We start from the raw sequence: 26642 nt of genomic DNA, 5'->3' as shown, positions 1-26642 counted from the left end.
CATTTTGAACTTAGATATAAAAAGACAAAGAAAGAGAACATTTTGTTGTACACAGCACAACATAAAAAGAGGATTCGACATAAAACCATGAATTTCCATTTCACACTGTTCACTTTTTTTAAAAAAAACTATGTAATAAATACTATACACCATTTTCAAAGCTACCCTGCTTTTCTGTGCTTCCTTCTAAGTTTTCTTTTGTTTTCTGCTGTGTACTTTTTATTTTTTTCTCTCTACCTAGGCCTAGAGAAGGCTACCATTAGACATAAATGTGTGTGTGTACACATACACACACATACACACACACACACACAGAGGTATATATGTAAAACCATACTATACATACTTTTAGTTATCAGTTCTCTCTGGAAGTAAGCAGAGTATTTTGTATTTGATACTGGAAGCAATAGGAAGCCACTGGAGTTTACTGAATAGAAGGGTGATGTGAATTAGCTATGCGTTTCAGGAAAATCACTTTGGTGGCTGAATGGAGGGTGGAATGGAGTGGGGAGAGACATGAGGCAGGCAGATCCCCCCAGCAGCTATTGCAATAGTCAGGATGTGAGGTAATAAGGATCTGCACCAGGAGAGAAGAGGGCTTATTGGAGAGATGCTGCAGAGGTGAAATAGACAAAAGAGTCTGCAGAGGTGAAACAGAGATGTTGCTGAAAAGGTAAAATAGACAAGAGAGGCTGGGAGGTGAAACAGACTAGAGAGGTTGGGAGGTAAAATAGAGGAAATGCTAAAAAGGTGAAATAATGAGAGACTAGGAGATTCAATAGACAAGAGAGGCTGGGAAGTGAAATAGACATGAGAGGATGGGAGGTGTAATAGACAACAGAGGCTGGGAGATGCAATAGACATGAGAGTCTACAGAGGTGAAACAGAGGAGAAAAAGGTTGGGAGGTAAAATAGAGGAGATGCTAAAAAGGTGAAATAGACCAGAAAAGCTGGGAGGTAGACAAGAGAGGCTTGCAGGTGCCAACAGACATGAGAGATGCAATAGACATGAGAGGCTAGGAGGTGCAATAGACAAGAGAGGCTGCAGAGGTGAAATTGGCAGGCTTTGTCAACAGCTTGGATATGGGGGATGAGAGAGACGAGTCCAGTATTGGTTGGGAGCCTGGAGGACTAGAAGGATAGTGTTGTCCTGCACAGTAATAAGGGAAGTAGGATGGGAGGACTGTTTTAGGGGGAGAAGATAATGAGTTCTGTTTTGGCCACGTTGAGTTTAAATGTCTATTGGACATCCAGTTTGAGATGTCTGAAAGGCAATAGGAAATGCAAGATGGGAAATCAACACAGAGGTTAGGGCAGGATAAGTAGATTAGAAAACCATCAGCATTGAGATGGTAATTAAATCCATGGGAGCTGATGAGATCACCAAGTGACATAGTATAGAAGGAAGAGAGAAGAGAGCCCAGAACAAAAACACTGTGGTACCTATGGTTACAGGATGTGACCTGGGTGAAGATCCAGCAAATGAGACAGAGAAGAAGCATTCAGTGTAAAGTGTCAAAGGCTTCAGGGAAGTCAAGGAGAATGAGGATTGAGAAATTGGATTTGGATTTGGCAACTAAGAGATCATTAGTAACTTTGGAGAGAGATGTTTCAGTGGAATGATGAGGTTAGAAGCCAGAAGTTAAGAAGAGAGTGAGAGATGGAGCAGCTAGGTGGCACAGTGAATAGAGCGCAGGACCTGAGTTCAAATCCAGTGACCCGACACTTGACACTTACTAGCTATGTGACCCTGGGCAAGTTGCTTAACCCCAACTGTCTCACCAAAAAAAAAAAAAAACAGAGAGAGAGAGAGAGAGAGAGAGAGAAGAGAAAAAGTGGAGGCATCTATTATAGATAGTCTTTTCAATAAGTTGATTAGGAAGGAGAGAAAAGAGATAGGACAATAGTGGGGATGGAAGGATCAACTGAGCGGTTTTTTTTTTCAGGATAAGGCATGTTTGTACACTATAGGGAAGAGATTGAAAGATTGAAAGATAAGTGAAAGAATGGGCACGACAGAGGGGGCAGCCTGTCAGAGGAGACCATATGGGATGGGATTGCTTGAACAAGCAGAGGGGTCAGCCTTGGTGAGGAGTAAGACCACTTGATCATGTGAGAAAGGGGTGAAAGAAGAGACAGACAGAAGGGATCTGAGTGACAGGAGATGAGGAAGAGGGAAGAAGAGGAAGCTCATGGAGAATGACCTCAATTTCTTCTGTAAGATATGAGACAAAGTTCTCAGCTAAGAGAGTGGGGAGAGAGGGAACCACGGAAGGTTTGAGGAGGGAATCAAAAGGTTTGGAAGGGCCTTTGTGGAGACTGGGATAGTGAGTTGATAAAGGAGGTATAGTGGGATTGCCTAGGCCTCGTAGCAGCGAGGGCCCAGTTGAGGTTATATAACATAAATTTGTAGTGGAGCCAGTGAGAATAGCGTGTGTGTAGGGGGGCAAAGATGATGAAAGGGTGGGAATAATCCAAGGTTGAGGTCTGGCTAAGCACAATTGATGATATGATAAGGGCCCTAGGGGTCCAACAGAGCAGCACAGTGTAGAGTTGAAATGATTCCCCAGAGTCAAGATTGGGGGGCAGGGAGGGGAAGAGCAGCTAGGTGGCGCAGTGGATAGAGCACCGGCCCTGAAGTCAGGAGGATCCGAGTTCAAATCCGGCCTCAGACCAAACACTTGACCCCTACTAGCTGTGTGACCCTGGGCTAGTCACTTAACCCCAATTGCCTTAAAAAAAAAAAAGTCAAGATGGGGAGAAGAGGAGAAAGTGGCTAATGCAGGGGAGGTGGCTGGGGAGAGAATTGGGGGTCAAGAGATTGGGGGTCATGCTACAGATGAAGACTAGGGTTATGTAAGGGGAAGCAGAAAGAGAGGTGAAGAGCAAATAGAGGACGGTCAGATAAGAGTATTTCAGAATTCTTGAATTTGGAAGTGCATTTGTGAGGAATGGCAAGATGGAGGGTATGACCATCTTTGTGTGTGGCTGAGGTGAGTGGAGAAGTCCATGGGAAGTGAATAAGTCGAGGAGCTGAGTGATCGTGGGTGTTTGAGTGAGTGAAATTCCCAGGTATGAGGGCAGGAATGGGAGAGGAGAGAAAATTATGAGCCAGGTACCAGACTCATCAAGGAAGGAAGGGGAGTCACCAGAGGCCTGGAGACAAGAACTACCAGGATTTTGACTGGGTGGTAGATATAGATTGGCATGAACTTCAGAGGAAAGGAGGTTACTAGGTGGTAGAAGTAGAGAGAGAGAGTCTGGAAATGGCAAAGCAAGGAAATCCAGCTTCCCAGAATTTCATTTCCTCATCTTTTTGCTTAAAGAACTGACACTGATTTCTCCTGGGCCAGAGCCCTGTCTCTGGAGTCTTTAGGGCTCCAGATCTCATGCTCTTTCCAAGGCTCACAGACTTCTGGCTCACAGCCTAGCTGGTTCAATGGCCGCTTGGGGATTAGTGAGGGAGTATAGAGCGTATTTGGAAGCCAACCTCTCTCAGGAGGGCTGGATAGGGTTAAAGTCCAAGAGGGTGGGGTGCAGAGATCCACCATTAGCTCATTCACTGCCCTGAGGGTTTTCCTGTCTTTTTAGAAGGAGGAAGGAAAAAGGGGATTGGGAAGGGGCGAAGGAATCCAGCAGCTACCCCGGGGCCCTGGCTCAGTTCCACTTTACTCTTCTTGGCTCATCCTAAGTCCCAGGTCAGCTGGACAATCATTCACTAAACCCATAGACGCTCTCCTCTCCCTTCCCCTCCAGAGAACTGCTTATCAACCTTAACCACCTTTGACCCAGGTGACGTAGGGCCCGCCCTTTCCTGCCTTCCTCCCCCTAGCCTGCCCAGGGCTTCAGGGTCTGATCTTCCCTGCGCAGCTCCCCCTCTACCCATACCCCCAGCACCATGTTCTCCCTTACCTCCTGGCTCCCCTCACTGCCCTCCTTGGACTGGGGCTCCAGCTTACTGGACTCCCTCCTGCAAGGTTAGTTGCTGGCTATGCCCCATCTGTCGGGGTCTACCCTAGCTCCCTGGACTGCCTAGGTGTCCTCCCCAACCCTCTCCAATTCACTGGGCTCTCCCTAGGCTTTCTCCATTTCTTCCCCTCTCTCTGTGTCTCTGCCAGACTCCTGGGGTGCCCCCATTCCTTCCCATCTCTCTGGAATCCCTGTATAATTCAGAGGCGCTTAACCTTTTGTGTGGCACCAACCCCTTCAGCATTTTGGTGAAGCCTGTGGACCCCTTCTCAGAAGAATGCTTTGAAATGGACAAAATAAAATGCACAGGATTCCAAAGGATACAACAATATCTTAATACAGTTACTTAAAAAAAAAAACTCGTGGACCCCAAGTTAAGAACCCCTTGTTAAATCTATTGCAGCTCCCTGGGGTACATTCTGTGTGCCTTTCCCTAGTGCTCTGGGCCTCCCTTATGTCTTTGTGGTTCCTCTGTCCTTCTAGCTCCCCCATTCCTCCACGTTTCCCTGGAGTCCCTTTCTGTGTCTACTACGCCCTAGGGTCCCCCCTCCCCAATCTCTCTGAATCTCCCTAAGGTTCCACTATGTCTCTCTTGGCTCCCCAGGGTCCTCTGAGCTTCCCCTCCTCTGGCCTTTCTTCATCTCCTTCCTGGATCCCCCTCCCCCACCCCAACCCCCATTCCTGAATCTCTTCCCCACTCCCAGAGGCAAGCTTCCTTTTCCCCTGCTGCCCCATCTTTGTCTTGTCTTATCCCCCATCTACATCCTCTGGTCCCTCCATGTCCCATCTCTCTTCTCCCCCACCTTACCATCTTCCTCACTCCTTCCCTGAAATCTCTTCTTCCCCTCCCCCTGGGGGTCTTCCTAGGGCTGAACGGCACCATTGTCTCTCCCCTCTCTCAGGCCTGATTGGAGCCTGTGGAGTCTCTGTTCTTGGCAGCTTCACGAAAATCTATTTCTTCATCTATTGTGTGAAGTGAGTGACCCATTCTTCTCTTCCCCCTTCCTCCTTTCTCTCTGAACTGAGGGCTAGGTTGGTCTGAGATAGATGGAATCCCAGGGGCACAGGGGTAAGCCTTGACTTATCAGATAGACTTACATCCCAGGAAAGAGGTGGGTTACTGAGTTTCTCTCTGGGCTCCAGATTTTCCTATTTTAAAAATTAAGTAGTTTGTCTAAGGGATCCCTAGGGTTCTTTCCAATACTCCCTGGGCTGTAGGCTGACCTGGGGCCTGAGCTTTCCCCTCCTGACATTCCATGCCTCAAAGTCTCTGACTGTCTGTGGTTCTGTGGGTCCCTGGGGGGAGGCTTAATGACTGAGCTTCCGCACCATGGCTCTCCCTTGTTTCTTCCCACAGTGATCCCAAGAGAAAGAAGGAAAAGGAGTACCTGGTTTCCCAGTGGGCAGTGCTGGAGCCCCTGCACCTGCTGGGGCTGACAGCCTTCCTCACTGTGGTCGGGGTCCGAGTGGCTGCCCTTGTGGTATTGGAGTTCTCACTCCGGGCTGTCTCTATGCTGCTGACCTTGAACAAGGTGAGACCAAGGGACTGGGGGTGGGGCAGGGGGCCTTCCCCACTACCATCAGTGACCTGACCATATGCTCTGTAGTGTGGAAGGCACTGAATAGGGGAAGGGAAGGGAGGGGAGAGCACAGCCCTCAGGGACCCAATCCCATCACAGGAGACTTGTAGAAAAAGGCATGAAGGCCGGCATCCTAGGATGTTGGCCTAAGACCTGACTGCACTGGTTGTGCCCAACTGGCATGGTGGGGTCAGCGCCTGACCCTGGGCTTGGGGCTGAAAGGACCAGTATGAGCAGCCTCCTAGCCTATGGTTCAGAGGCCACTCCCCTGCCTATACAACCTATGTGGAAGATTCTCACTTGCAGGTTTTGGGTAGAGGGACTGAGATCTAAATGGAAGAAGGCCGTGAAATAAGGAGAAATAGTGTCACTGGATGAGACTCGGGACCGGTGCTGGCTCCGCCTTTAACTCTGTAACCTCGGGGCTCGGTTTCTCCATCTATACAATGAAGAGGTTGGATTAGCTTATTTCTAAGGGTCCTGGGCACTCTGCCATTCCAGGTTCTCGGGGCCCTCCCTTGCTGGGGCATCCTGAAATTCCAAGGTTCTAAGATTCTTTGTTTTTTATGGGCCTGAGCTGCTGTCCTACCCCTTCTCCCTTCCCCCGATTCCAGGGCCCACTGGTCCCGAGTTCCTCCAGCTGTTCCTTCTGTGCCAGTATTCCTTGGGCTGCGGGCTGACCTGCAGCCTGAGCTTCCTGCTGGAGGGGGCCCCACACCGCACTCTCAACTTGCTGCTCAGTCTGGGGCTGGCAGGGCTTCTGGCGAGCGGGGCCTGGCGACTGTACCGCCATGTCTGCCGCCTCTACGAACTGCACAGCTGCGAGCAGTACTGTGGAGCCTGCCTGACCCTGCTGGCCAAGTGGCAAGACCTCCCCACCCTGCTGGGCCGCGCCCTGCGCGTGGCCTTCCTGGTGGGTGACATGGCAGCCGTGGCCCTCATCAACCGCGACTTCCTCACCACCTCGGAGGCCGTGCGCTTCTGGACTCCGCTTACCATCTGCTATACCTTGTTGGTCATCTACATGCAGGGTGAGGGGTCCTGGGCAGGGTCGGAGGCCAGGGAAGAAGAGAACCCAGGAAAAGATCTGCAGGGAGCACCACGGGGAGGAATGTTGTGGGTTCCAGGAACCTGTGGGCTTTGCGGCCGTAGGAGAGGGATGTCCAAAGACTATGAAGAACAGGGGAGGGGGATTTCTGAGGGAACTCCTCAGGCAGTGAACCTTGGGAGGCAAGGACCACCGGAAGGGAAGAGCAAGGACCAGGGAACAAGGAGAGGCTGTGACAGGGGAAGCCTTGGGAAGATGCCTCCCGTATAGAACATTAATCATCATCATTATCATCATTTTATGCCACTTTAAGTAGAGAACGTTCACAATAATATTATTATGTATGGCTGTCATTTCGGTAGTTTATATATAAAACGCTTTTATATATATATAGTTTATATACATATAGCTTTAAGGTTTATAAGGAATTTTACATTTGATCTTCACAACATCTCTGTTACGCAGGAGCTATTATTCATCCCCATTTTACAGATGAGGAAACTGAATCAGGAAGAGGTTAAATGACTTGGCCAGAGTTACACAGCTAGCGCCTAAGGCAGGATTTGAACTCTGGTCTTCCTCACTTCGAGTCCAGCATTCTACCTACTGAGCCACCTAGAGGGAGGTGACAGATGGAAGCCACAGAGTGAGAAAGCACAGGGTGATACTGTCCAATGTGGCCTTAGAGAGGAGGCCAAGCAGTCTATAAAACGGTGGTTACTTATAGCTCCTACCCCAGGGCTGTCGCCCACGTTGAAGAAGACCACATGTAAACACTTTGCAAATAAATCTTAAAGCACTTTAGATATCTGAGCTATTGCTATTACTGGGGGAGGAGAATATCAGAAGTGAATCCTTTGTGTGGCTGAAAGTGGTAAGAGAGAGGAAGATGTGGGAGACTCACGTTAAGGAGGGGAGTGAAGAGGGAGTCACTAGGTGAGCGAGGAAACCTAGGAGGTCATGAATCCACAAGGAAAGTGAGGAGGGGAGAAGGGGTGGGGGGCGTCCTGTCTGGGACACACAGCCACACTGTGCCCTTCACACAGAAGAGCAGCGACAGCATCCGAGCACACAGAGCCAATACCAGACGGTGTTTGTGCGAATGGGCGGCCTCTTCATCCTCCTGCTGACCGTTGGCCACTGGCTGGACCTCATGGGCGTCTTTATCTCCCTCTTTGGGGAGCTCTGGTGCCTGGCTAATTCTCGAGTCCTGCTTGACCTCTGTCAGAAGCAGGTAGGAGCTGGGATCCCCCACTCACCAAAATCCTTCCATGGAGACCACAAGCTTGAAATGTGTCCCCATAGCAATGATTGGGGGGATGGGGGGAGCACAGATGAGGAATCCAGGACACTAAGGTTGGAGGGGGTTGTCAGGAGCCAGCCTGGTGTGCCCAGCAATGTTCCCCTGATACCACTGGATGTAGGTAGAATTCCCAAGGATTAGGAGATGAAACTGAGAGGTTCTAGGCCGAGAGTGGGGAACCTGTGGTCTCGAGGCCACATGTGGCCTTCTAGGTCCTTGGGTGTGGGCTTTTGACTGAGTCTGAGTTTTACAGAACAAGTCCTTTTATTAAGGAACTTGTTCTGTGAAGTTTGGATTCAGTCAAAGGGCTGCACTTGAGGACGTAGAGAGCCACATGTGGCCTCAAGGCCACAGGTTCCCCACCACTGTTCTAGGCTATAAGGTAGTGGCTCTCAAACTACGGTCTCAGGATCTCTTTACACATTTAAAAATTATCCAGGACCTCCCAAAGAGCTTTTAGTTATGTGGGTTACATCTGTTGATACTTCCTGCGTTAGAAATTAATACAGTAGCATTGCTTAGTATTATTTATCTTAGGATTATTATTGTGGTTGTTTAGTTGTTTCAGTCACATCTGACTCTTCATGACTCTATTTGGGGTTTTCACGGCAAAGATACTGGAGGGGTTTTCTGTTTCCTTTTCCAGCTCATTCTACAGATGAGGAAACTGAGGCAAAAAGAGTTAAGTGACTTGCCCAGCGTCACACAGCTAGTCAGTGTCTGAGGCTGGATTTTAACTGAGGTCCTCCTGACCCCAGGGCCAGTGTTCTATCCACTGCACCACCCAGCGGCCCCCAGCTTAGTTATTATTATGAAAATAATTTTGACCTCCTGGACCCTCCTTGGTCCTTGGACCACATTTTGAGAACTATGGCTAGGGGAAAAACTCTGGAAGACCTAAGTTTGAATTCCAGAGTGTTGGACTAGGGGGTCAGAAAGACTTGGGGCACAAATCCCATATCAGATACTAGCTGTGGGACCCTATGCAAGTGACTTTACCTTTCCAAGCTTAAGTTTTCCCATCTGCCAAATGGGGTTGATGATACAACCTACTTAAGTGGGTTGTTGTGAGATTTAAATGAGGTCTTCTATGCAAAATGCCTAGAGACAGCCGGGTGGTGAAGTGGGTGGAGCACAGGACCTGGAGTCAGGAAGACCCAAGTTCAAATCCAGCCTCAGATACTTACTCACTATGTGACTCTGGGCAAGTCACTTCACCCTGTCTGCCTCAGTTTCTTCATTTATGAAATGAGCTGGATAAGGAAATGGCAAACCACTCCAGGATCTTGGCTGAGAAAAACCCCAAAATGTGGTCATGAAAAGTTGGACGTACTTAATAACAATAACAAAATGCTATCATTATTATTATTATTATTGTTGTTGCTTATTATCGGTTATTTGGGGTGAGTTGCTTACCCTTTCTGTCCCTCAGTTTCCTACTCTATAAAATGAGGGAAATGGTATTAGATGGTGTCTAAGATCCCTTCCTTTTCTAATCCTGAGATACATGTATCTAGCGTATTAGACATCCCCTTGAATCTCTAAAAGATTTTTGTTTTTTCCCACAAGTCCCTGGCCCTGCCCAGCTCCAAAAAGTGGTCTGGGCTGCTTTGGCTACCAGAAGAGTCACAGGATCATTGTGAATTGAAAGTAGGAAGGGAACTTAAAGATCATCAGGTCCAACCTCCTCATTTTATAGATGAGGAAAATGACTTGCCCAAGGTCATACAGCTAATGTTTCCTTTTTTTCCCTACTTTCTTTATTTTAACATTTATTTTTAAAAATTTTGAGTTCCAAATTTTCTCTCTCTTCAGCCTCCCCACCCCACCCATTGAGAAGGTAGGCAATGTGATATCAGTTATACATATGAAGTCAGGCAAAACACATTTCTATATTAGCCATGTTGCACTAATGAGTGTCTGAGGCAGGATTTGAACCCAAGGTCTTCCTGGCCACAGGTCCAGAATTGTATCCATCATGCCATACTGCTTCAGTTCAGCATCCTCAGAGTCCTATGGCTGAGAGTCAGCCTAGCATAGTGGGTAGAGCATTGGACCTAGAGTCAGGAAGATCTGGGTTCAAATCCCACATCAAAGACTCAGTAGCTTTGAGACTTTGGCCAAGTCTTTGAACCCTAGCTTCCTCACCTGTAGAATGGGAATTAGTAATAGCACCTACCTACCAGGTGGCTAGGTAGCTCAGTGAAGTGCTGAGCCTAAAGTCAGGAAGACCTGAGTTCAAATCTGGCCTCAGATCCTCACTACTTGTGTGACCCTGGGTAAGTCACTTTACCTCTGTCTGCCTTAATCCACTGGAGAAGGAAATGGCAAACCACTCCAGTATCTTTGCCAAGAAAACCCCATATAGAGTCATGACGAGTTGGATATGACTGACAACAGCAGCCTACCTCGCAGGATGGTTGTAAGACTCAAATGAGGTAATGGATTGTATAGTGCTTTGCAAAGCTTCGGGTGCTCTCTCTATATGCTATATCATATATGTGTGTATATGTGTGTGTATGTATGTGTGTGTATATATATATATATATATGTATGTATGTGTGTGTGTGTGTATATATATACATATACATATATATGTATATGAATGACTATTGTTATTCCTAGCAGTAAAGGGGACTGTCATTCATTCTCTCTTGCTCAGGATCTCTCCCAGATACCTTCTGTGGTAGAACCAGATCAGGAGAAGCCAGAAGCTCAACCTCAGCCCCACCTCTCCAGAAATAAGGCCCATTCCTAAGACCAGGATGGCAGAAGTGTGGGCTCTTCCAGGACCTGGAGCCCAACAGGGACTGACCTACTGTGGGGGAGGTCTTAGAAGGACAGAGCTGGAGATGTAACCCTGCTGGACGGGGCCACCCTAGGACCCTTCTGTGGTCCAGAAGGAAAGGGTCCTGTTGGCCTGCAGAAAGGACTCCTAGGAGATGGTAGAGTTTCCAAATCAGAGCCAGGCCTAGACCAGATGGAGAGAACCCAGCTCAAACTTGGTATTATGGTCATTGGACCAATGTTAAGCTGCTGATCTTATCCCCTTTACCTCTTTAGGAGGAAGGAATGAGGAGCTGACAGTCTTCAGTGGTGAGAAGGGTCCTGTACCACCCCCTCTCTGGCCTCCCTTCCTTGTCCCATAAGAAATAAAACATTCAGACCCTTCCCACAGTGCGTTATCACAGAGCCCTTTCCAGCTCAAATGTTCTTACAGGCCATCTAGCCCCAAATAGGGAGACCAAAGTCTAAAGAGAACAGATGGCTTGCCTAAGGTTCCATGGCCAGTTGGTGGAAGAGTAGAACTCAGAACCTGCAGCCTGGCTGCGGAGGGAGAAGAGCTGAACCTGGAGGTAAAGATCCCCACCCCAGAAATGTATCAGTAATGATGAGATAGGTATGGCCTCAGTGTGGTAATCACTTATAATGTACCCAACGCTGGGGGGAATACAGCTGAATCTCCAAGTTGGACGGGCCTTCAGAGGCTCCCTATTCCAACCTCTGAGCAGGAATTCCTTTTACAGCATCTTGGACAAGTGTAATCCAGCCTTCACTCGAGGACCTCCAGGAATGAAGAATTCACCTTATTTTTGAGATAGCCCTTTCTGCTTTGGGACAGCTCTGAATTGTCAGGAAGTCTTCCAAATCCCTCTGCCATTTCTACCTGTTGAGTCCTGTCCTGCCTGTGGGCCCAAGCAGAACTAGTCATAAGAGAAAAAGTTATCATGGTAACAGCTGTCCCAAAGTGGAATGGGGAGGACTCAGGAAGGAATGGGGTGCACCCTCTCTAGAAGACTCAAGGTCAGGCCATTTGACTGGCTCCTTGGGTCCAAGAGGTTGTAGAAAGAATTCTTGGACTAGATGACCACTAAAGAAAGACCCTAGCAACTCTGAGAATCAGTGATTCTGTGAAGTCAAACTCCTCTTCCAAAGGACAGCCTTTCAAAAGCTTAAAGAGCCATCATGTCCCTCTCTGAGTTCCCTTTATTTAAACTAAATATTCCCAGTTCCTTTAACTATTTCTCATGTGTCACAGGTCCTTCCCCATCCACATTGTCCCGTACTAGATGTACTCTCTTGACGCTTACACATATGGTCCTCTGGACGTGATCTAACTAAGGCCAAGAACATGGCGGCTTTCACCTCCCTAGTGCTGGACACTATTCCTCACTGCAGACTGAGCTCCCGTTTTTGGCCACTGTACCCCACTGTTCCCTCTGTTGACTCGTTGACAGGCTTAAGAAAATGAGGGTTGGCTCAGTTTTGGAGAGGAAACTTAAGACACGTACAAACTGAATATCTCTGCCATACTCTGTGACTAATTAAGGCCTAATCTGGTGGCAAAGTATTTAAAATTGGCAGTGAGTAAAGTCAAAATTAGCAATGAGTCAGATAGGAAGCTGCCTTGGGCACAATGAAGGACGCTTATTTATATTCACTTTTTTTAGGTTCTTTTCTTTTTCTTCCTGATTTAAGAAAGGAGAGGCAGTGAGCCTGAATGGGTACAGTACTGGTCGCAGACTCAGGAACACTAGGATTTGAGTCCAGCCTCTGACACACACTGGCTGTGGGCGAGTCATTTAACCTCTTAAGGCTCTAGGCAATTCTCTAAGACCACAACTTGTGAAGATGGTGCCCGTCTGCACTGGAGTTACCTACATCAGTGAAATCACTGGTCTAGTTCCTATCCCCTATCTTTTTTCCCCTCAGTCTTTTATTGATGCTCATCTCTTTTTTTTGTATTGATCTTCTGTGTATTTAATAGTACTTTGTCTTTTCCCCAATTGCGTGCAAGACAATCTTTAGCATTCATTTTGACAAGATTCTGAGTTCCAGATTTTTCTCCCTCCCTCCATCCCCTCCTCTTTTCCTAAAATGGTAAGCAATTTGATATAGGCAATACATGTGCTATCATGTAAAACTTATTTCCGTATTAGTTCATATTAGTGAAAGAAGATACAGATCAAAGGGGGGAAAACCATGAAAAATAATAAAGTAAGTGAAAAAAAGTATCCTTCCATCTGCATTCAGAGTCCATCAGTTCTTTATCTGGATGTGGACGGCCTTTTCCTCCGTGAGTCCTTTGTACTTGTCCTGAATCATTGTGTTGCTGAGAAGAGCTGGGTCGTTCGTAGCTGCTCATGACACAATGTTGCTGATGCTGTGTACAGTATTTTCCTGGTTCTGCTCATTTCACTTTGCATCAGTTCATACAGGTCTTTCCAGGTTTTTCTGAAACCTGCCTGCTCATTATTTCTTATTGCACAGTAGTATTCTGTTATATTCCTAGTAGTGATATTGCTGGATCAAAGGGTATGCACAGTTTGGTTGCTCTTTGGGCATAGTTCCAAATTGCTCTCCAGATGGTAGGATCAGTTCACAAGTCTATGAACAGTGCATTAGTGTCCCAGTTTTCCCACATCCTCTCCAACATTTATCGTTTTCCTTTTTTGTTATATTAGCCAATCTGATAGATGTGAGTTGTTTCAATTTGCATTTCTCTAATCAAAAGTGATTTAGAGTACATCTTCATATGCTTATAGATAGCTTTGATTTCTTCATCTAAAAACTACTTGTTTATATCCTTAGACCATTTATCAGTTGGGAAATGGCTTGTATTTTTATAAATTTGACTCAGTTCTTTACATATTTGAGAAAGGGGGAAGATTCTGATTTTTGATCCACTGTGCTATCCGCTTCCATTTTATCAGAGAGTTTATCTGATTCACATTCACCATTATGAATGGGCACTGCCTCAGTCAAACGGAGACCTGTTAAAGACCTTAGCTTGAAAAGGCCAAGGTCCCCATTACATCCTGGGCCACCTCCAGTCATCCTGATCCATATCTGGCCACTGGACCAAGATGGCTCTGGAGGAGAAAGTGAGGCTGGTGAATTTGCATAGCCTTGCCTCACTTAAATCTAATTCACTTGCAAGTCATGGTATTACCTACCTGATGTCATGGTCCAATTCGAGAAAAAATGACAAAACAGTATGATTACTGTGTATTTTCCTCCATCCTATCTTTCTTCCTGTTTGTCCTCTCCTTTCACCCTTTCCCTCCTCAAGAGTGTTTTGCTTCTGTCTACCACCTCCCCTGGTCTGCCCTCTCTTCTATCAGCCCCCCTTTTTACTTAATTTCCTCCCCTTCTGCTTTCCTGTTGTGTAAGATAGATGTCTATATTCAACTGATTGGGTATATTATTCCCTCTTTGAGCCAATACTGATGACAGTAAGGTTCAAGTGATGCCCATTGCCCACCCTCCCATCTTTCCCTCCACTGTAATAGGTTTGGTTTTTGTTTTCGTTTATTGCTTTTTTTTTTTTTTGATGAGGCAGTTGGGGTTAAGTGATTTGCCCAGGGTCATACAGCTAGTGTCAAGTGTCTGAGGTTGGATTTGAACTCAGGTCCTCCTGATTCCAAGGCTGGAGCTCTATCTACTGCACCACCTAGCTGCCCCTCGTGATAGATTTTTTGGTACCTCTTCATGTGAAATAATTTACCCCATTCTACATCTCCCTTCCTTCTACATTCAGCGCACTCTTCTTTCTCATCTCTTAATTATTTTTCTATGTCATTCCCTCAAATTCACCTTATAATTGTACCCCCTGTCTATGCTTACTCCGCCATCTTGGCTTCTGGATTTCTCACCTCTTTTTTAGAACTATATTTTCGCTTCTCAATGACTTTCCCTCTCCTTGGCCTACTTCCTTCACCCTCTGCTCCAGCCACATATGGGACTGTATGCCTCATTCCATACCTCTGCATTGAGTGGGAGGAGAGAGGCTTCACCATCAGTTTCCTAGAGGCCCACTTGGACACTAAATTGTTCAGGGTTCTGATGCCTCTTAATGTTGTTTTTACATTGTGATTTGTGTAAATTCTCCATGTTCTGATTACTACCACCTGTATCACTTTATCCAAATCTCCCCAAGTTTCCCTGACTTCTTCAAATTCACCATTTCTTAAGGTGCATCAATATCTCCTTCCTTCATGTAACACAACTTGTTCAGCCATACCCTAACTACTTCCTTTCCAGTTGTTTGATGCCACAAATAAGTGCAGCTATAAATATTTTGTCAATAGGTGACCTTTCCCTACCTCTCTGACCTCCTGGGGGAGGGTATTCTTTTTTTTTTTTAATAAATGCATGTATTTATTTCTTAATAGATCTGTAATCTAATTGCTATGGGTACAGATCATCTCTCAATGCCTTCTCGTTCAGTTCAGTCTCATCTCTGTCCTCCCATAATCCTCCACAGGGTTTTCATCCAGGATGCTAGGATCCTTTCTCTATATTAGATCCTTTGAGGTTACGTAGATGCCAGTAGAGCTCGGGCACTGCCAGTTAACCCTTGCTACCCTTCACAATCTAGATCCCTTTCCAAGCTTATTCCACAGACTTGCTACTGCTTGCACTCTGTCTGTATTCAGATACCATCAGTCTTTTCTCTGGAGGTGAATAGAATTTTTCATCATAAGTTTTTTGAGGGACAGCTAGGTGGTGCAGTGGATAGAGCACCGGCCCTGAAGTCAGGAGGACGTGAGTTCAAATCCAACCTCACACCAAACACTTGACACTTACTAACTGTGTGACCCTGGGCAAGTCATACCCCCAAATGCCTAAAAAGTAAAAAAATAAAAATAAAAAAATAAGTTCTTTGGAATTGTCTTAGAGCATTGTACTGCTGAGAATAGCTAAGTTATTCAGAGTTGATTATCATGCAATATTGCTGTTTCTGTGTATGATATTCTCCTGGTTCTTCTCACTTCACTTTTCATCAGTTTATATGTCTCTCCAGGTTTTTTTTAAGTCAGCCTGCTTATCATTTCATATAGCACAGCAATATTTCATTACAGAGCTCACATTCTTTTTTTAAAAATACATTTTTATTTATATCTTTTGTTTTGACATCATCATACTTTTCCCCAATATCCCTTCAATCTCCTCCCAAACCCCTCCAGAGAGCCATGCCATCCCGTAAAACTAATAGTATGTTTTTAAGGACCAAAAAAAAAGGGGGGGGAAGAAGAAAAAAACAGCAGAACAACAATGAAAAGTCTAGAAATGTGTGCAATGTACACTTGTGGACCTCCCACCTCTGCAAAGGGATTAGAGTATATTCATATATCTCTTCTTTATAATTTTGCAACATCCATTTTTTATTTGTCTTTTGCTTCTTTCCACTTACAATTCTATAGTCATGCGTATGTCTTTTTCTTGGCTCTGCTTACTTCATTCTGCATCAGTTCATATAGCTCTGCCCATGATTCTCTGTTCTCATCATATTGGTCATTTCTTATGACACTGTAACATTCCATTACATTCAAGTGCCATAATTTGTTTAGCCATTCCCCAATGGATGGGCATCTACTTTGTTTCCAATTCTTTCCTGTCGTAAGAAAATGCTGCTATACATATTTTAGTGGGTATGGGGACTTTCTTCTTATCAATGGCCTCCTTGGGGTGTAAGCCCAACAGTATGTCTAGGGTTAAAGGGTATGGACATTTTAATCATTTTATTTGCATAATTCCAAATTGCTTTCCAAAATGGTTGCACTAATTCACAGCTCTACCAACAATGCTCCAATGTGCCTATTCCCCCCAACATTTACTATTCCCATCTTTTTTCATCTTTGCCAATTTATAAGGTGTGAAGTGAAACTTCAGAGTTGTTTTGATTCATATTTTTCTTATTATTTAGTGATCAGAAGCATTCTTTTATGTGGTCATTAATAGTTTGGAATTCTTTTGAGAGCTGGTTGTTTATAACCTTTGACTACTTATCTATTGGGGGAGGGCATATGATGGCATATATGTGTGTGTGTGTATTTATATGTGTATGTAAGCACACACGCACACACACACACACACCACCCATATGCATTTACACTGTATCTGTTAACTGGTTATATATCTTACCATATATACCAAACCCTTATCAGAGAAATTTGATATAAAGATTGATTTTCCCATTCGACCACTTCTCTTATGTGATTAATTTTGTTTGTGCACAAGTTTTTCAGTTTTATGTAATCGGTTTACAATTATTTTATCTTTTCCAATTGCCTGTATTCCTTTTTTTTTGGTTAAAAATGTATCTCCCACCCATAGCTGTGAGAAGTAAATTATCTGTTTCTCTTCTAAATTTTTTTTATTGTGTGATCTTTAATATTAAAATCAAGTATCCATTTAGAATGTATTATGATCTGTGGTATAAAGTGTTGGTATAAACCTAATTTCTGCCAGGCTATTTTACTTTATTTAGTTTTCTTAGCATATAGGGAGCTCTTTCCTAACTAAATGTTTGGTCTTATCAAACCCTGGATTACTGAGTTCTGTCGTCCCTGATTCGTCCTTATTTAATCTTGTTTAGCTCTGTCATACCAAATAGCTTTGATGACTGCTATTTTATAATATAGTTTGAGGTGAGAAGTAGTATTTCCTTTGTCTCTACCTCTTCTTATTATATGCCTTGATATTCTAGATCTTTTGTTTTTCCAAATGATTTTTTAAAATCAAGTTCTATAAAGTGTCCCCTTGGGGATTTGATTGGCACAGCATTCAAAGTACACATTAACTTGGAGTGTGTTGTGGTACTCCCATTCCAATGGGGGAAACAGGGAGTAGCACGACTCCTTGCATATTTTGGGGGGACCAGATTTGTCATTTCATTGGTGTAGAAAATTCCCTCTATCAATGTAGATCAGCACCTCTTCTGCAACCTATATAATCTTAGTTTCCTAGGGCACTAAGGGATTAAGTAGATTTTCCCAAGTTCACAGTATGTGTCAAAAGGCTAAACTTGAATCCAGGTCTTAAGTCAGGACTTGAACCAGACTATGAGTACTTACTGCTCCAGGGGTACTTAAACTTTTGGGTAGTTGGACTCCTTTACACTCTTTTTTTTTTTTAAGGCAGTCAGGGTTAAGTGACTTGCCCAGAGTCACAGTGAGTGTCTGAAGCCAGATTTGAACTCAGGTCCTCCTGACTCTAGAACCAGTGTTCTATCCACCATGTCACCTTGTTGCCCCTCCTTTTACACCTTTACACTCTTAAAAATTATTGAGGACCCCCCCCAAGAGCTTTCGTTCATGGGTCATGTCTATTGATACTTACTATGTTAGAAATTTTAATGCCTTAGTATTATAGTGAAGATAGTTTTGACCTCAGGGACCCCTTGGAGGATCTTGGGGACCACCAGGCACCTGGACCACACTTGAGAACTGCTGCTCTGTGCAATGCTACCTTGGACACAGCAGGTATTTGAAAGACTCGTTGGTTTGTCTTGGCCTGGTCCACCTCCCTTTCTGATTAATCATCTCTGATGATTTCTTCTCCTGTGGAATTCTCCACTTGTACCACGCTCCAGTTTACTCCTACCATGTACCTCCCCACTGTCCTTTGGATGGTGACCAGTAGCTTTAATTCTTTGGAGTCTATGGTAATCCATGTTACTATCACTGAAGAAATGTTGGTGTTGGAAAGATGGGCCATTAAATGAACTGTGCAGTTTCCCAAGGGTAATTCCACCTGTTCTACTCCTCCTACCCAATTTTTGGACCCTTTAAGGTGATTATTCATCTTTAGTGTCTGTCCAGTATGTACACAAACACACACATGCATGCACATATGGATATGGATATGTGTGTATATATATATATGTGTATTTGTATGTATGTATGTATGTATATATACCAATGAATCTGCTGTACATCCAACTGCATACAACAGACAGGAAGATGGGAAAGTGTATGTTAGTAAAATGTTTAACAACTGGCTCTTGGAGGAGGGGAATAGCCACATGATTCACTTCTGAGTTTAATCTGCTTCATTTTTAATAGTATTTTTTTTTCAATTACATGTAAAGAAAGTTTTCAACATTCACTTTTATGATTTTGAGTTCCAAACGTTTTTTCCCTCCCTCCCCCCACCTCCCCAAGATGGCAAGCAATCTGATATAGGTTATACATATACAATCATATTAAACATATTTCCTTATTAGTCATGATGTGAGAGAAGATTCAAAACAAAAGGGAAAAAACAAGAGAAAGAAAAAACAAAAACAAAAAAGTGTGTTTAATCTGCATTATTGGCATTTTCTCTTCTTTAGTCAAGACAATCATCAAAACAATAAATTGAGTTCTAATTTATAGTGTTTGCTGATGTCTGAGGTGTAAATGCTTACACTAAAAATTCAACAATGAGCTTTTCAGTGGTTTGAGTTGGGCTCCATCATGGCCCATGAGCATTCTGCTCAAGCTCTTGAGTGATTAGTGAGGTAGCCTAGAATCTGTAGTGCGGCCCTGAATCTGTAAACAAAATGTCATCTGCAAAGAGGAGCATTGGAAGGACCTCATCATGTGAATTCTTCTTTTTCCATCTGAACTTTGTGCTGGACATTCTTTTTGATAGTGGTAAACACCTTTGACAAGCATTTGTTTCCCTGTTCTTTGAGGCCATTGAACAATCTATATGTTATATCTTAAGGAATCTTGGCACAGTGCCTGGCACATAGCAGACATTCCTTGAGGGCAGGAACTCTTTTTGCCTCTTTTTGTATCCCCAGTGCTTAGCACAGTGCCTGGCACATGGTAGGTACTTAATAAATTTATTTATTGATTGATTGATTAATAAATGCTTGTTTATTTGATTTTCATCCATGCATGGAAAATATCATGAAAGAGAGACTTTTTTTTCCCCTTTTGGTGAGGCAATCAGGGTTGAGTGACTTGCCGTGGGTCATACAGCTAGTAAGTGTCAAGTGTCTGAGGCCAGATTTGAACTCAGGTCCTCCTGACTCCAGGGTTGGAGCTCTATTCACTGCACTGCCTAGCTGCCCCAAAAAGAGACTTCTTAACCTGGGGTCTGTGAACCTGTTTTTTAATATGTTAACTATATTTCAATATAATTAATTTCCTTTGTAATCCAGTTTAGTTTATTTTACGCATTTGAAAGCATTATTTTGAGGAGTCCAGAGGCTTCACCAGACTGCCAAAGGAGTTCCTAATACACAAAAAGGTTAAGAACCTTAGCTCCAAGGCATCATTTCATTCTCCAGATTCAAATGTTATTTTTATAGCTGTCAAAAAAAATAAGCAGTGGGAATAAAAATAATGTTTTGTATAGACATAAAAATGGAGTGGGATTTTGTCTTTGCTGCAGTTTTCAGTAAGTTGTGTGACCATAAAGAGATGTTCTGCTGCAGAATACCAAATAAGGAAATCTTCATCAAGGATGCCTTTAATGGGTATGCAGATTGTTCTAATGAATTTAATAGAGCTGAGAAAGTAGATGCATAAGTAAATAGTTACTGATCATCTTTTTTTGGTAGTAACAAATAAAGTCTATGAATTTTCCCCCAAGAATTTATATCAAGGAGGCAGTCCCTAGACTTGGAGTGAAGAAATTTGGGGTTAAAATCCTACTTTTTCACTAGTTTTACGACTGTGGACAATTCACTTAATCTGTCTTGATCTCAGTTTCCTCAGCTCTAAAATGAAAAGGTTGAACTAGATGTCTGAGGTCCCTTCCAGCCTAAATCTAAGATCCTATGATCCTATCTTTCTCAGATATCTTGAGAATTGATCTTTCAATGCCCACAAAATGTATCCCCTCCAGCAAAGAGTTCCTCTGCTTATGCTTATTCTAGTCCAGCTGTTCTCCCCATCTTTATTTTCTTTAGCACAATCTCTATTCCCTGAAGCAGAAAATTAGGGACTATGATGTTAGAGTCCAAATAGTCTTAATGCCTTTGATGGAAGGAGTGATTTGTTACGTAATCTTGACAGATCTTTTCCATTTTTTTTTTTGCTTATCATCTTCCTTTGAATGTCATCCTTGAATGTTCTCAGGAAGATCTGTTTTAATTGGGTTTTTTGCCAAGTTTTCTGCAAGCTTGGTCTTTCCTTCCACCAGTTTTCATTCTTTTGTGAGATGATATTATTCATAATCTTCAAATATCTTCCTCTATAAGATCTCACAAATAAGTTTACATTTTGCCACTGACTACCCCACTCTTTGCTGAACAAGGAGATTAAGTATTTTCTGACTGAGATTCTTTCCATGGTCTTTTGATCTCCTCATTGTGGCAAATGTTTTATATCAATTAAACTTTCTTAGGATGTGATAATTATGTATGTGTGTATGTGTTGATCTATATCTGTTCTTTTATCCATTTCCCATTTTTCAGAGTCAATAGCTTATTAAATTAAGTCAGATTGGAGTTGTTTTTATTGTATGCCATATCTTCATTTTTAATATTCAAATTTAATCTTTGCTTTATTGCCATACAGGTAACCAATTGTTTCTTGTCAATTTCATTTTTTGTGATGTTGTGTGGTACTCTCCATGTCCAGTCCCTCTAGACTCTCCTTGAAGGAAGAATTATTTATAGGGGCGAAGCTTTTGTGTAGCATACAAGCCTTTGCCTTCTTCCACTTCTTAATTAATTTCTTGATTCATCATTTTCTTACATCCTCACCTATTTTGACAAAGTACATAGCCAAAATACTACTTAATTTGTCCATTGCTAACAAAAAATTCCTTTAACATTGACCATGTGGCACTAACACTGACCTTTATAATTGATCTGAGCTTTGTTGCCCCTCCCCATTAACTTCATTTGTGGCCATTGTATGTCTCCCATGTTTCTCTGCCTTCTTCATATTCATCATTCTTTATCCCCCTTGACACTTTTTCCTGTTCTGCCATGGCTGCTGAAGAAATGGAAGGTGTCTACCCAGGACAGGGGACTATTTTGTATTTTTCTTTGTTCCATGGGTTGCCATGGCCAAGAATTTATCACCAACTATCCAGAGGGCTGTTGATGGAGTTCTCCATACGTGCTCAGGTTATTCCTCAAGCAGTAAGCACAATTGATTGCTGGGACTGTAGTCTAAGCCTTTCCAACATGGTAGAATTTGCCAGAGATGGAATTGCACTAGCAATTCTGAGAATCCAGGTCCATGATATGATGATTGGGATTGGACGTGATAGAGGGCACCTGCTTATCATCCCAGAAGATCAAATAAATATCCAGGTAATACTTATTAAGTACCCATTCTGTGAACACAAATGGACAAAAAATAGCAGTTTGTGCTTTTAAGGAACTTATAGTCTATTTATATGGTTATACATTGACATATATCGTACAGTGTATGGGGCAAAAGGATGATCCTAACAAAGGATTAGAATAGAATTGATTGAAGGAGAGCGAACTTTCAGCTGAGCTACATCTTCAAGGAAGGTAAATCTCAGAGACAGAACAGAGGAAAGAGTGTGTACTTACGAGAAAGAGGAGGTAGCCCCCAAGAAAACACAGAGGCAAGAGAGCGCAGAACAAGATCAGGAAATATAGGTTGATTGAGGTTGAGGGTGGGAGGAGGGGATCCCCAGAGGGACTCTGAGAGGTATGGGTAGATTAAGAAATAAAAGGTCAAGGGAGCTGGTAGTAGTAAATTAGACCAATGAGGAAGAATAGGGTAAATAGGGTAAGAAGGATAATGAGGAAAAATAGGATGGAGGAAAATGCACAACAAGTAATTTTAACTTTGAATGTGAATGGGATATATTTACTCATAAAATGGAAATGGATAGCAGAATGTATTAAAATTTTCAATTTAAAAATATGATGTTTTCAGGAAATACAATAAAATGAGAGATATACACAGTTAAAATAAAGGGCTGAAGTAGAATTTATTAAGTAAAAAAAGCAGGGGTAGTCATCATGATCTCAGACCAAGTAAAGCTAAAATAGATTTAATTAAAAGAGAAAAAATGGAAAACTACACTATGTGTCACCAATATTATTCAATATTGTTTAGGTCTCATTTCTCAAATATATAAAGAACTTTATCAAATTTAGAAGAACAGAAGTTATTTCCCAATTGATAAATGGTCAGGAGATATGAGCAGGTAGTTTTTTTTTTTAATGAAGAAATCAAAGTTATATATAGTATATGAAAAAATGCTCTAAATCATTATTGGTTAGAGAAATGCAAATTAAAACAGCTCTGAGATTGGCTATCAGATTGGCTAAAATGATAGATGCCTTCAATTGGGGAATGGCTAAATAAGCTGTGTGTGTAAGATGGTGATGGAATACTACTGTGATATAAGAAAGGATAAGTTGGTTGATTTAGAAAAACATGGAAAGACTTAGACCTATAAAGGAACATGCTACCCACCTCCAAAGAAAGAACTGACAAATAGAAATATGCGTAGTATGTTCTTACATATGTGTGTGTGTGTGTGTGTGTGTGTGTGTGTGTGTGTTTAATTGTAGCCTTCTCTAGGGTGGAGTATGGGGGAGGGAGGGAAAAAGTAAAATAAAAAGCACAGAGTAGAGAACAAAAGAAGACCTAGAAGGAAGCATTGGGTAGCTTTGAAAACAACGTGTAGTATTACTCTGTTCTTCTAAATTTGATAAAGTTCTTTATATATTTGAGAAATGAGACCTAAACAATATTGAATTTCTTGAAATGGAAATTCATTGTTTTATATTAAATCCTCTCTTATGTTCTACTGTGTATCTGGAAAGGTTTTTTTTTCTTCCTCATTTTGTATTTAAGTTTAAAATGAGTAAAAAAAATAGATTAGAGATCAAAGAATACTAAAAAGGAGTTCTCAAAAGAATTACAGACTATTAAAAATTCTTTGTTGTGAAAGCGTAATCACTAATATTAAGAGAAATGCAAATCAAAACAACCCCAAGATTTTACCTCACTCCCAGCAAAATGGCAAAGATGATGATAATAGATGGGAGTAGTTAGTGTTTGAAGGGTAGGCACACTGATTCATTTTTGGTAACACCATGAATTAGTACAACCATACTGGAAAACATACAAATGATTCATGTAATTCTGGAATTACACAAATAAAATGGTAAAAAAAAAAATTCAAATCCTTTGACCCAAAGATTCCTCTACAAGGCTCTTGTTAGGTCACAGACAAAAAGAAATAATCCATTTACACCAAAATATTTATGGCACCATTTTTTGTGGTAGCAAATAACTGGAAACAAAGTAGTTTGGGAAGTGGCTAAACGAATTGTAGTACCTGATTATGATGAAATATCATTGTGTTGTAAGAAACATTGAATACGATGACAGCAGAGCATCATGGAAACTTGCATGAACTGATACAAAGTAAAATAAGCTAGGGTCAGCTAAGTGGCACGGTGGTTAGAGCTCCGGGCCGTGGAGTCAGGAGGACCTGAGTTCAAATCTAGCCTCAGATACTTGATACTTACTAGCTGTGTGACCCTGGGCAAGTCACTTAACCCCAATTGCCTCATTAAAAAAAAAAAAAGGTAAGCAGAGCCAGGAAAACAATATACACAATGACTATGACAATGTAAATGAAAAGAACAACCACCACAAAATAAAGTAAGTGTTGCAAAATGGAAAGCACAAACTTGGCCCCAAAGAAGGTATATGAGAAGATGTTACCACCCTGCTCCTTCTTTGCAAAGATGGGGGGGTGGGGGGGGTGGGATCTACAGGTGTTGGACGTTGCATAGAAGATCAGATTTTTTCCATTTACTGACCAGTTTCCCTAATTTTCTTTTCCTTCTCTTTTTTCTGAAAACAAAACAAAACAAAAACCTTGGTAATACAGGATGATTCTCTAGGGGGAGGAAAGGTAGCATTACAAGGGTAAATACAAGGGGGTGTAAAAATAAAAGATATCAATAAAAATCTGTTTTAAGAACCAAAAAGTTTGAATGAAAATTATTTTAAAAAAAACAACAGCAATACAAGTGATCTCGGTAGCTTTCTTTAACAGCTAATTCATCTTACTAACTAGATTCTAAGCTCTTAGTTACTGACTAGATATTTATAGCTGCTAAAAAAAAAAGTACTAAATTTTGGGTCCCTCTAAATTTCAGTCCAAACCAAAGATCTGTTCCCTCTGAGGTTGATTTTAAAATTAATTAATATGGGAGCAGCTAGGTGATGCAGTGGATGGAGCACTGGCCCTAGAGTCAGGAGGACCTGAGTTCCAATCTGACCTCAAACACTTGACACTTACTAGCTGTGTGACCCTGGGCAAGTCACTTAACCCCATTGCCTAGCCAAAATAATAATAATAATAATAATAATAATAATAATAATAATAATAATAATAATATAATAAATATAGCCAGTCTTTCTGAAGACACAGTCTTGTAATCACTACTGCTACTTGGATGTCAGGAATTCTGAGTTGCAATAGGATTAAAATGAAATGTCTGGCACAAATATGATGAACCCTCAAGAGAGGGCCATCTAAGGAGGGTGAATAAGCCCAGGTCAGGTATGAGTGGTTACTATACTTCTAGCCTTGGTAAGATAGGGAGACTCGGTCTCAAAAAATTTTTTTTCATCTAAAAGTAATGTGGCATAATATTTTTTTTGGTTCAGCAGGGAAGGATAGTGGGAGGGACATATTATAAATGCATGTTAAAATGAATAATTTTTTTCAAAAAAGTAATATGTGCTATAACATCTAAATTCTTAAAGGAAAAGTTAAATAAGTTGCACAGAGAAATAGACAGTAAAACCATAATAGTGGAGGACCTTAATTTACTCCTCTTAGACCTAGATAAGTCTAACCAAAAAAGAAATGAAAGATGAGTATAGTTTTAGAAAAGTTAAATATAATTGCTCTCTAGAGATCATTAAATGGGGGTAGAAAGGAATATACATATACTTGACTGCATATGGAACCTTCACAAAAAATAATCATGTATTAGGGCATAAAAACCTTGTAAACAAATGCAGAAAGGCAGAAATATTAAATTCATCTTTTATGGTCCACAATGCAATAAAATTATATTCAATAAAAGGCCTTTGTAGAAAAGATTAAAAATTAATTGGAGATGAAATACCTTAGTCCTAAAGAATGAGTGAGTCAAAGAACAAATTATAAAAACAATCAATAATTTTATTAAAGGTAATGACAGCAATGAGACAACATACTAAATTAAAATTAAATTAAAATTTTGGGGGTGCAGCCAAAGTATTCTTTAGGGGAAAATGTATATCTCTAAAAACTTTCATCAATAGAACAGAGAAAGAGGAGATCAATGAATTGGATATGCAACTAAAAAAACTAAAAACCTGATCAATTAAAATACCTCAATTAAGCACTAAAATAGAAATCGTAAAAACCAAAGGAGAGATTAATAACACTGAAAGCAAAAAAAAAATCAATTGAATTAATAAATAAAACTAGAAGCAGTGTTTAAAAAATAAGTAAGTAAAATAAATAAACCATTATCTAGCTTGATTTCTAAAAGAAAGAAAGAAAGAAAACCAAATTATCAGCATCAAAAATGAAAAAGGTGAATTCACAATCAGTTGACAAGAAATAAAAAAAAATTTAGGAACTATTTTGTCCAATTATATGCCCATACAGCTGATAATCTGAAAAATTGAAATGGATGAATATTTCCAAAAATATAAAATTTCCAGATTAACGGAATAGGAAATGTAGGGTTAAATAACCCAATCTTAGAAAAATAAATTGAGCTGTGTGACCCTGGGCAAGTCACTTAACCCCAACTGCCTTAAAAAAAAAAAGAAAGGAAAAAAAATAAATTGATCAAGACATAAAGAATTCCCAAAAGAAAGAAAGGCAACAGAATCAAATGGTTTTTATAAGCAATTACTACCAAACATTTTTTAAAAAAAAGAATTCTAAGACTACATGAACTGTTTGAAAAAAATAGGAAAAGAAGGGTCTTACCAAA

General features: G+C 41.8%; 1 protein-coding gene across 1 annotated transcript; it reads left to right on the top strand.

The window, feature by feature from the left end:
• Positions 1-3797: 3797 nt before the first annotated feature.
• On the top strand, positions 3798-17054 carry TMEM82 (transmembrane protein 82). Its single transcript, XM_020973201.2, has 7 exons — positions 3798-3977; positions 4872-4944; positions 5327-5501; position 6026; positions 6164-6580; positions 7644-7831; positions 10563-17054. Exons 1-7 carry the CDS (start codon positions 3899-3901, stop codon positions 10656-10658), a joined length of 1029 nt encoding a protein of 342 aa, XP_020828860.1. The 5' UTR covers positions 3798-3898; the 3' UTR covers positions 10659-17054.
• Positions 17055-26642: the final 9588 nt, after the last annotated feature.

Source organism: Phascolarctos cinereus, unplaced genomic scaffold (genome assembly GCF_003287225.1).
Source record: "Phascolarctos cinereus isolate Bilbo 61053 unplaced genomic scaffold, phaCin_HiC Scaffold_726;HRSCAF=1367, whole genome shotgun sequence".
In the NCBI taxonomy this organism is placed as follows: Eukaryota; Metazoa; Chordata; class Mammalia; order Diprotodontia; family Phascolarctidae; genus Phascolarctos; species Phascolarctos cinereus.
The sequence above is the reverse complement of the archived record's forward strand: the minus strand, read 5'-3'. Positions and strand labels throughout refer to the sequence as shown.

Bases quoted from the DNA above. Each gene is read 5' to 3' on its own strand.
- TMEM82 (XM_020973201.2), top strand. From the start codon at position 3,899: ATGTTCTCCCTTACCTCCTGGCTCCCCTCACTGCCCTCCTTGGACTGG. The intron at 4,945-5,326 runs GTGAGTGACCCA...TTCTTCCCACAG, and splicing joins TTCTTCATCTATTGTGTGAA to TGATCCCAAGAGAAAGAAGG. The intron at 7,832-10,562 runs GTAGGAGCTGGG...TCTCTTGCTCAG, and splicing joins TTGACCTCTGTCAGAAGCAG to GATCTCTCCCAGATACCTTC.